This window comes from Sorghum bicolor, chromosome 4 (assembly GCF_000003195.3).
Source record: "Sorghum bicolor cultivar BTx623 chromosome 4, Sorghum_bicolor_NCBIv3, whole genome shotgun sequence".
Classification (NCBI taxonomy): Eukaryota; Viridiplantae; Streptophyta; class Magnoliopsida; order Poales; family Poaceae; genus Sorghum; species Sorghum bicolor.
In genome coordinates this window covers 66,768,672-66,780,168 of record NC_012873.2, presented here as the reverse complement: position 1 = coordinate 66,780,168, position 11,497 = coordinate 66,768,672, and the positions used below count along the sequence as shown (strand labels likewise).

Here is an 11,497-nt window from a genome sequence, read left to right as displayed (position 1 = left end):
AATTCTCTTGTTTGCTGACACGTTTGTCAATTTGTCAGTCTAGTTTGTTTTTGTTAACCCTGCTTGGCACTTTAATTGGTGAAGGGTCAATTGGTTTGTGCTTGTTCAATTGTGCTCTGTATAGTGAGAAAGTTGTCTAAATTTACACAGGAATTTGACTGTTTATTCGCTTTGGTTCGTCTTGGGTGGACACACTGAAACTGGCAGGTGTGAAATTAGATCATGCACTTTTTGTTTTTTCCTAAGATAAGAAGCCTCGCAAATGTGATGTTCTGACCAGAGCATGTGATTTGACTGTTAATTTGCTTGCTTAGGTAGTAGCAGAGCTCTATACTTGTTTAGGCAGTAGTAGACCTCTAGAATCTATATTGTCTGTCTATTTTGCTTCTGTTTATTTTGTGTGGCACTAAAATTAATGTCCGTTTACTTCTCTAGACAAGTAAGACCTCTGCTATCATCTGAATCAATATTAGTGCAATCCATTAGTTGCGTGTGGTGGTGATCTTATCTGGAATGTTGGAACATGTGTATTGTTGTGTTCGTCTTGATTTTAATACTATAGCTAATGTACTTGTTTAGTAATGCGGGAGTCTGATTGTTAGTCTAATTTGTTTTTGTTTCCATTAATCCTGAAAGTACAGGAGCCGATCTGATTATTAGTCTAATTGTTTCAGTTAATCCTGGGTGACTCTGAAATTGATAAGGGTGAAATCTGATTGTGCTTGTGCAATTGTGGTCAGTAGGCTGAGCAAGTTGTCTAAATTTTGGCAGGAATTTGATTATTACTTGTGCGTGCCATAGAGGTTTGTTTCCATCGCCATGTCCTTCTCTTCTCCATGTTAAGCACTTGCATCATGGTCATTATCATCTCCACCATGCTCCTAGCCTTGCTTAACTCCATCTTGTGGACACTAGCTTAATCATCACTCAAGCAAGCATTAGTAGTCCACTAGTGGTCACTTCGATTATTAAAACTAACTAGGCTTTTACCTTTTTTAATGCTTGATTAACAAAGACAGTCGAGTGTTTCGGGGAAACAAAAGAAGATACAAAAAAAAAAAATTACAACAATGCTTCTAGCCATAAATCTATTAAAGGGAAGTATTTCTTTTTACTCTATGGATAACCATAGCAATCTCAGTAAGGAAAACGCATTTGGCTTTGATTCTCTCCAAAGTAGGTTGAACTCCCCTGAAAATAAAATCATTCCGAACTGACCAAATGCCCCAGCTGGTAGAATAATAATCTCCATGAAGAAAGGGACCTGTAACTGCCTCTTGACATCTACAAAAACTTCAGAAGGCTAACTAAGAGGATGAACAATATGTAGCTAGCTGAACAAGGCTCCAACTCCAACAACCAGCAGCAACTAGCAATGCAAGAATATGTGGTCCAAGTCTTTTTCACGATCAACTGAACAAAGGACATTTGAGTAAGACAAGCTCCATATGGCGTACCCGGGGCAGATTTATTGTACTAAGGCGATCCTTTAACAAGAGCCAGAAAAAGACTATGTTTTGGTTGGCATGAACATGACCATAGCCAAGAAAAACAGCAAGAGTGTTGTCATGCCCAATGAGTGATCATCTATACGCTTTCCTCGAAGAAAACAGAGGAGAGCCCTAAAATATAGGTATTAAATATGAACACATAATAATGTTTTATATCTCATATGATTTTTTGCCGATGTGGAAGCATAGGTTGATGGGCTAGTTTATTAAATTTTTATGTGATTTAATTTAGGCACAACCAAAACATGCATTATTCATATATGGCTTCCAGGAGAAACATACACTAGATCCATCGCCAGGCCAACTGTTTGCCTTGTACATTATTCATAGCTCGGAAGAAAAAAACCAGCAACATAGTACTACTCCACATACATCTCAACAACTTTTAACCTTTTATTCATGAAAACACTCAAGGATCACCACGGAATCGTCGCCATCAAGCACACGAGCCACGCCGCCGCAGGCAGTGCTCCCCTGCTCAGTAGAAGGGAGCCTTCTCACTAGGAAGGAGGATGTCATTCTTTTCCTGCAATAAAAATAAAAATAAAAATGTAAATGTGAACATCTTTCATAGACCAATTTCCACGAGCAATAATAAGTTGACGATGGCGAAAGTAAAACTTGCCTCGGCCGGCATGGGTTCGCCCTTGAGGAATTGCTTGAACAGGAGGAACGCCTGTGCCGGACGGTGCACAGGAACCAAGTGCCCGGCGCCACGGACGGTGACATAGGTCAGGCCTTCATACTGCACGCTCCAGCCACCAACCTATATATATATATATTTCATCAGTCATCAGAACATGTATATTTATATAATGACCGTGGAGGAAAAGGAACGATAAAAAAACTTAAGATTAATGCAGAAATATGAACGAAGCTCATCGGTATGTATTTTTTTTCTCCTGCTGTCAACACTGACCTCGCGCTCGGTTGGGGCCATGTACCATGGGTACCAGCTAGTTTTAACAGGAAGCTCCAGGGCGGCAAGAGAGCGCCTGGTCGAACTCACCGGCACTACACTGTCTGTGTCACCACTGAAAAGAGCAAAAATTCATGCATTTTTTAGTGGGTGTTTCTAGCGAGCTAGTAGCTAGCTTGTATGTACTCCTACCTGTAGACCCAGACCCTGAGTCCAGCTTGAATGAGCTCCCTATAGACGGGTAGCAGGTCATCGGCTGCCTGTCCCCACTGATCAAATATGGTATTGCTGCAGAGCAGATAAAAAATATGTGGGTTTTGCCCACGAAAATGAATTCAGTGTCTACTGCGCCAGTATGTATATTGTGGAAAAAAAACACTGTCGAAAAATAAAGCTAGAGAGAGAAAGACCTGCATACAGTCCATGGGTACTCTACGATGCCGCTGACATTGGCATGTAAGGCCGTTTGCACCTCGGGGAGATTCAAGTAGTTGATGGAGTTGAAGACTGCGCAGGGGTCGTAGGGGGGCAGCATCAATGGTGGTGGCTGAACGACAGACCGTCAAGAAGATCACCCAAATTAATTAATTAAAAAAAGAAGTTAAAATGAGTCATTATTGTATGTATATAATTAAAGAAGATCATCAATTGTTGCTGTGGTTGATTTATACTCCCTCCGTTAGATTTTTATGCCACAAACTCAACTCGATTTGTAGAAAATACGTACAATATTTATATCTGTATATAAATATATTAAAAAAAACTAAACTTAAAGATATTTCCAATAATACTAATTATATATTATAAATATTAATATTTTTTAATATATATATATATATATATATATATATATAGAAGCGCAAATTAAATGGGACAAAGAGAATATATTGATGGCAACAACTTACGGCGGCGCGGCCGTGGGGCGCCCAGAACCTGCGCTGGTACGGGCTGGGCTCCCTGTCGCACGTGGGCGTGTAGATGGTGTAGGGGTTGATGTTGCCTTGCTCGGCCAGGGCCTTGTTCCACACCTCGGTGCACTCCGGCGTGGGGTGCATGAAGGAGGTGCCCGGGCAGACCTTGAGCCCGCTGTCCCGGGTCTCGTCGGAGATGAGGCCGTGGTGCCACCACGACTCGAACATGCCGATCATGTCTTCGTGGTCGTTGGTCAGACCACTGGAAACCAGCAACCCTTGGAAGTTAATGAAAGGTGAGTTGTTCCTGTTCCTGTACACAACTTGGGAGAGCTGTGGAATAAAGTGGCCTGCAAATTACTCCACAAATTAATGCATGCATGCACAACAGTACCTGCAAACACTATATATGCATGTGCGTATGTGCTCACGAATACCATGATATATATATTCTTTTTATATGAAATGAAAATGCAGACATCAACCGAATTATTAATGGGACTAGTAATTTACTTTAAATCATTTGGATAAGAAAATACAATAGATAACAATATCAAAAGTTGGAAGCCAAAATATAGATTTATTATGGTATGCAACAAGAGGTGATATGACTTAAGCTCAAGTTTTGAGTAAATATATACATATATATTGATACCCATAGAAATTTAATAGGACGATAACAAATATTTTAATAATACTAATTAGATGCCCTCAACACAACATCCACATTAACCCTCACAAGATATGTTAGAAATAAGATAAATTGTAGAAAGTCTCATAATATTAAGAAATATCTGGCCATTAACTCAGTTAACTATAATCGATCATCATAGAGAATAATAGCCATGAGCTCTATTCTCTTTTCTAAATAAGGATTTATCAACTTTTGACATTATGGAAAACATAAATAATCCCCTAAGTAAACATCTTGACTATTAATATTTGTCACTACGAAAGATAATTATTGTAGCCTAAATTTTCTTTTAAAATTATCCACCTATGCTATTATGAAAGATAATATAGAAGGTAACCCCTTTAATTGGCATGTAGACTACCCAAATCTTCCATTACAACACAAGGTAAAGTAAATATATCCCTGAACTTCATATCTAGGTTACCAATATAAGCAATTATGAAAAAGAACTAAATAACATGTAGTACACGTACTGCATGTGTTTATTCTACATTACTTAGTTCTACCACTGTTAGATACAAAGTAAACATAAAATCTATGTGTCACCATGTATATTAATATAAGTATATGCATATGTACATATATTAGAGTTAAATATATAAACATAGTTTATCAATAATGGAAAAATAATGTTTCATTAACATATCACATACCAATATAATGAGGTAATCATACTGAAAATTTATTATGCCACAGTAAGATTTATGAAAGATTCTAGAGAGTATTAGTTCGTGGGTTGATAGTACTATTTGATATTGTTGTTTTGTCCTATAAATAAATTTAATCAAACCTTTTATAGTTTGATTTTTGTCTTTTTTTACATATTTAGAACTAGCTATATTATTTTTTATAGAATGAAGAGCGTAACATTTTTTTGTGTCCTTTTTAGTGTAGTGGGTATATATTGAGAGACAAATATCTCTCCTCCAAACAGCCTCTCGTGTAATCGTATATACGTGGTACTACTGACCGCTTTCCCCGGCAATATAGAATTCGCGGTACTTGTAGTGCGGGAACCTCTCGAACCATTTCACCAGGAAAGTGTACGTGTCCTGGGCTGCAAAGCAAAGAATTAGTATAGAAAAAGACACACGTGTGTATCATCATGAAATTTATGGCAAACAAGAATACGTACTAAGATTTACTACAAATTAATTTCACAACTGATTACCGTATATCAATCACAAGATGGTGAGTGCCGTCACGGGCTATCGTAATAATATATAAAAATATATCTTCAAATTTTAGATAATTAGTACAAAGTTAATTATAGTAAACTTAGGTATGACTATAAAATATATAGTATTTATATGCTCGCTACATAAAAAAAAGGTCATCCTAGGTTTAGTCTCCGTCAAACTTTTACAAATCTTACAACATTTGTATGAACAAACAAGTTTGTTATAAAAATATATTCTTTGATAAATCTAATGATACTTTATATATAATATATATATTAGTATTTATATTTTTTTGGTCAAAAATTGATAATGTTCAGTTTCTTGACAAGTGAGAGTGATGTTCGATCATTAATTTTGAGACGGAGGACTGTACATATTAAATGGGTAATTAATATTTGTCATATGGTTTTCACCTACCCATTTTGTCATCGCCCATGGATAGGTCAGAGCTGGTGTTGCTGTAAGAGAATCCCACACCGGCCGGCGACTCTGCGAAGAGTATGTTGGCGGCTGCATGCATGAAAACGAAACGTATACATGTGATACGATACGAGGTCCACTGCCAGTACCACGTGCTTTAATTTGTTCCATGCATGCATATATACTAGCTATAGGTAGCTAGCTTAGCTACCTTTGTTCCATGCGTACTCGTTGAGCAAGAGGCTCTCGCCGTTGGTGTGGACGCGGAACGCGCCGAGCTCCTGCATGGCGCCTAGGCCGATGGAGGAGCACCCAGGCCCGCCGTTGAGCCAGAGGACGAGCGGCGCGGCCGCCGGGTCGGCGGTGTCGGCCTCTTGGAACCAGTAGTACAACGCGCGGCCGTTGTTGTCGTCGATGGTCACGTAGCCGCCGTACATGCCGAACGCCACGCCGTTGGGCTGCCCCGGCAGCCCCAGGATGCGGTCGTCCTCCTGCTGCTGCAGCTGCAGCTGCTTGTCGTGCTCGGGCGGTGACCCGCGTGCCGCGACCGGCGCCAAGAGGAGGCCGGCGGCAGCGGCGGCCGCTAGTACTGCGAGTAGGAGCGTCGTCGTCGTCGTGGTCGTCGCCGTGGCGCGCCCTGGCGAGCCGGAGGAGCTGATGAAGACGGCCATGTTTGCCCTATCGTCTTTGGCCCCCTCGACTGGCTTTGCTGCCTATGCGGTATGCCTATATGCGTATATATAGAAGGAAGGACCGAGCCTCAGCTCGGCTCGAGTGGCTAGCGGCGGCATTAGCCGGCTCACAGGTTACATTCGACCTGCGTTTCTCACCGGGACTAACTCCCAAAATAAGATCTGTAGCCTCGTCGCCGGGACTAGCTCCAGTAATAGAAATCTGTAGCCACGTCTAGCGTGGTGCCACAAAGGAATCATGACGTTTCGTCGCCTACGAAGTTGTAATGGTTTCATTGATTTCTAGATGGAGATGTCTTCTACTCTGTGTGTGTAATTGTAGGTCTGATCGTGCACATGTGGCATAAGTGTGGTGCGCGTGGATGTGTGTGTGTGCTTGAACACATACTACAACTGGACCCAAAATAAGAGGCTTCAAAAAAAGGAAGGAAGGAAGATTTACCTATATATATAATATTAAATAATACATCACGTTGTTGCGAGAATTGTAGATAAAATTATACTACTTACTTCCTTCGTCTCAAAAAAAGTGACTTTTTTTACTTTTAGAAATCGTGTTTGACCATTCGTCATATTCAAAAATTTTATATAAATTATAAAATAAATAAATCATTAGTAAAATATCTCTAATGATAAAATAGGTCTTAACAAAATATATATTATTTATGTAAAAATTTTGAATAAGTCGGATGATCAAACAAAATATCTGAAATTCTAAAACGACACTTTTTTTTGGACGGAGAGAGTATATATGAGTAAATAATTATCATAGTACTTTCTCCGTCAGAAAAATGCAATTATGGGAACCAAGCTCAAGTTTAACTAAATTTATATAACAAATAATATTAATATCTATGTCTCTAAATAAATTTAATATAAAAATATATTCTATAACTAATCTAATAATACTACTTATTTTAACTCATGATCGAGTGTTAGCATTTTCTTATATACTTTTAGTCAAAGTTGAATCTGCTTGACTCTTTGATATGTGAGAATTATGTTCTTTTATGGACGGAGGGAGCATATGTTATGTTAATAGATGATTTTAGCACGCTAATGCGGATAACTAAATAGCTTGAATGAAGATATAATTGTATGTGCTAGTGAATAATGCGGTATGTGTTTGTGGTTGCTAATGTAAACAGCTTATATGCATAGATAGAATAATGCAAACGAGAATTGAAAATATAAATTATATAGATATAGATGTACAATATATAGATATGGTAGTACATATGGTAGTACAGACATAGATTAACGGACGAACAGTTGGACACATTAATTCGGCGTGGGGTGGGATGCTGTACACGGGCATAGGGTAGTATGCGCGGTAGATAGATAACGTACGGACACAGTACGTACAGTAGATAGCAGAATAAAGGACGGGCATACGGTAGTATGTACAGTAGATAGATAACGTTAACGTACGGGCACAGGGCAGAATATATACAGCAGATCGGTGTGTTTGGTTCATTTCTCCACAAAGTCTGGCTAGCAAAAATAGCCCAGGCTAGCTGTAAGCATTAGTTATGCAACCAACACTTGTTTGGTTGTTGTGTCTAGATCTTGTTTGGTTGCCAGACTTGTTCTAGTGCAATCACCTCTTCTTTGCCATGGTGAGCTTACCTTCGTCTTCTTTGGTTTGGCAATGGGGGGGAAGGAAGATTCGATGGCGGTGGAAACCGATTTGGCGACGGAGGAGTCCGATTCGGCGGTGGAGGTAGCGGGATCAGCGGCGGTGGCAGCGAGATAGACAGCGGCCGGGGTATGGTAAGGTTCTTGCGCCGGCCGCCCACGGAGAGGGACCGGAAGAACGTCCTCGGGCGCGGCACGGAGCGGAAGACGAATTCTCCGTACCCCACGGCCTCCTGCTGGCGCGCGGAGCGGCTCCGGACGCAACCACCGCCTTTCCCGGCGGCGGAAGACAAATTGTCCGCCTGTCCCTCTCCACCACCCTCCCCTCCCCCTCGAACGACATGGCGGTGAACAGCTTCTGCCGTCAGGGAGGCAGTCGGGACCTATCCGCCGACGCCGACAAGGGGGACCGCGAGTAGGTGGCATCGGCGTGCACGTCCTACACGCGCCCGAGCGCCCGCACCGCTGCCACGACGGCCTCACGGATCTTGAGCACCGCGAAGTCGGATCCCGCCGTGGATCTCCACCCACCGCCACGCCGCCGCCGCGGGGGCAGGGGCGCTGGCGCCAGCGCCACGAAGCCCTGTGTCCAAGTATTCCCGGGTGCTCCTCCGCACGGCCGCACCACGTGCCTGGACGACGCGGGCGATGTTTCTTCCCCTTCACTGCCGACGCGGCCGCCGGTGCGGTTGGGAGAGCCGGAAGGCAGGGGCAAGATGCGGAGTGCAAGGAGGAGAAGTGAGAGCAAGGCGACAGGATGCTAGTGGGGGCGTTGAGCTCAAGCGGCAGGATGCGGTGGAGGTGTGGTGGCCTGTGGGGTACGGAGAAGGTGAGCGAACTCATCCTCGTCGCGAGCACAAGCCAGGCTTCGAGAGAACGGCCGAATCGGCCGTTTTTAGGAAGCCACCCAAATCCCCCCAATCTGGCTTGCGGTAGCCTGGCTAACAGGGCAAGCAGGCATCCAAACAAGCCCAACTTGTATTACATAAGCCTGGCTAGACCCAGTACAGGGAACCAAACACACTCATATAGCAGACAACGGCCCAAGAACCGAAAATGTTGTTAGCTTCACTTGCTTTGGCCCAGGGCGTGTGCCTTAAGGCCAGTCTCAATGCATAGTTTCATGGTACAGTAAGACTATAAACTAGGTAACCGAGCCACATGAGTTTCATGGGGATGAAACTCCTCTCTTATCTGATGAAACTTATTCATTTAATGACCCTGTCAAGTCAGCAATTTTGCTTATATGACACCCTATTTAATGTGTATGACACTCTTATAAAACATGCATTGAGACTGGCCTAATACTCCACATGATGGGTACGTGCTCGTGATCCTCCTCTCGGTCTTACACGGACGTGGGGATAATTTAAGGTACGCGGTCCAACTTTTTAGCCGCGGTTGGACATCAAGAACCCATATGAAGTGTTAAAGAGACCATATGAAGTGTTAAAGAGACAGTCTCTGTAGAAATCGATTTCTAGATGTGATGGGTATTTCAAACTGTTTGTGAAAACATTGACGTTTTTAGGGGGTAACCGTAAATATTAACTGTCCTATCGATTTTCAAGGTCGGTTAGTGAAATGGTCCCCCTAGAAATAAGCGAACATAAATAATAATAATAATAATAATAATAATAATAATAATAATAATAATAATAATAATAATAATAATAATAATAATAATAATAATAATAATAATAATAATAATAATAATAATAATAATTCTATATGAAATCAGATCAACATAAACTCTATATTAAAATTATAGAGCTTGACAAGATCTAGAAGTAGAACAATGGCCTTGTTTAGTTCACCCTGAAAACCAAAAAGTTTTCAAGATTTCCCGTCACATCGAATCTTGTGGCACATGCATGAAACATTAAATATAGACGAAAACAAGAACTAATTACATAGTTTAGCTGTAAATCACGAGACGAATCTTTTGATCTTAGTTAATTCATGATTGGATAATATTTGTCACAAATAAACGAAAGTGCTATAATACTGAAAACTTTTCACTTTTCGGAACTAAACAAGGCCAATGTAACTGATGACTAGGGGTCGAAATGTTTTGTTTTAAGCTCTCAGATTTGTATAACTGTACAAAGTGGGAGCCATGTGAAGCTCCGGCCTCCAGCCTCCAGCGCACCAGTAGCAGCATTAGCTGTTTGCTACAACGCCATTCAGACAACTTAGGTCTTGCTTAGTTCACCCTGAAAACCAAAAAAATTTCAAGATTTTCCGTTATATCGAATTTTTTGACACATGTATAAAGCATTAAATATTGACGAAAATAAAAACTAATTACACAGTACCTGTAAATCACGAGACGAATCTTTTGATCTTAGTTAGTCTATAATTGGACAATATTTGTCACAAACAAACGAAAATGTTATAGTAGCGAAATCTAAAATCATTTCGCATCTAAACAAGGCCTTAGTGGCATACCCTGGGCCCTCCACTGTCGTGAACACTCTGTCCATGTCTAATGTTTCGCTGACGGTTTGCAGGATTGCATTGTGCATCAACAGCCTTTGCATTGCTGCGCCGCCTGCCAACAGTCGTACCGTTAATAGCTCTTTTAGTCACATTAGTAGCCGTGTCCTACCTAAAATACAAGGAGGTCTAGGTATACAAAATTTGGACGTACAGAATAGATGTTTATTGAGTAAATGGCTTTTTAAATTGATAAATGAGGATGGATTATGGCAAAAACTCTTACAGAATAAATACCTAAAAGATAAAACCATAGGAAGTTGTTCTAAAAAGCCAACAGATTCCCATTTTTCGAAAGGCCTAATGAATGTTAAAGATACTTTCATGGGGTTCGGGTCATTTAAGGTCAAAGATGGTTCACAAACTTGTTTTTGGATGGATACCTGGCTGGGCAACCAACCACTCAAAATTAAATTCCCATCATTATTCAATATTGTGAGAAGAAAACAAACCTCCATGGCAAGTGTCCTTGCAGCCGTCCCTTTAAACATCTCCTTCCGCCTTAATTTAGCGGGGAGAAACCTACGGATTTGACACAGAATTGTTGCTTCTCTACAAGACGTGAATTTTACAAGAGGAAAGAGATGTTTTCGTTTGGTCTTTACATTCATCAGGTAGTTTTTCAGTTAGCTCGATGTATGCCGCGTTAATTAACAATAGTGTCAGAGTGCCACAAGATATATGGCAGATCAAAGTTCCTACAAAAATAAAGATATTTTTGTGGTACTTAAAAAGAGGTGTGATTCTAACAAAAGATAACCTAGTCTGTCGTAATTGGAATGGTGACACGAGATGTAGCTTTTGCCATTCTACAGAAACTATTCATCACCTCTTTTTTGATTATTTTTATACCAAATTTCTGTGGCGTGCAGTACATTTAATGTTTGGGATATCACCCCCTCTTAGCATAGGGGATTTATTTGTTCATTGGTCTAAGTTGGGTGATAACTTGCACAATTCTTTGTTATTAACAGCAGCATCGACTTTATGTTGGACAATTTGGTTAACACGAAACGAAGTGGTTTTTGAGAA

At 40.9% G+C, this 11,497-nt stretch overlaps 1 protein-coding gene across 1 annotated transcript; it reads right to left on the bottom strand.

Moving 5' to 3' along the window:
* On the bottom strand, nucleotides 1,733-6,479 carry LOC110435085 (P-(S)-hydroxymandelonitrile lyase). Its single transcript, XM_021460447.1, has 9 exons — nucleotides 5,848-6,479; nucleotides 5,634-5,726; nucleotides 5,006-5,092; nucleotides 3,336-3,691; nucleotides 2,841-2,977; nucleotides 2,623-2,718; nucleotides 2,431-2,545; nucleotides 2,137-2,277; nucleotides 1,733-2,037 (listed from the first exon to the last, which is right to left on the bottom strand). The coding sequence occupies exons 1-9, from the start codon at nucleotides 6,305-6,307 to the stop codon at nucleotides 1,990-1,992; spliced, it is 1,533 nt and encodes a 510-aa protein (XP_021316122.1). The 5' UTR covers nucleotides 6,308-6,479; the 3' UTR covers nucleotides 1,733-1,989.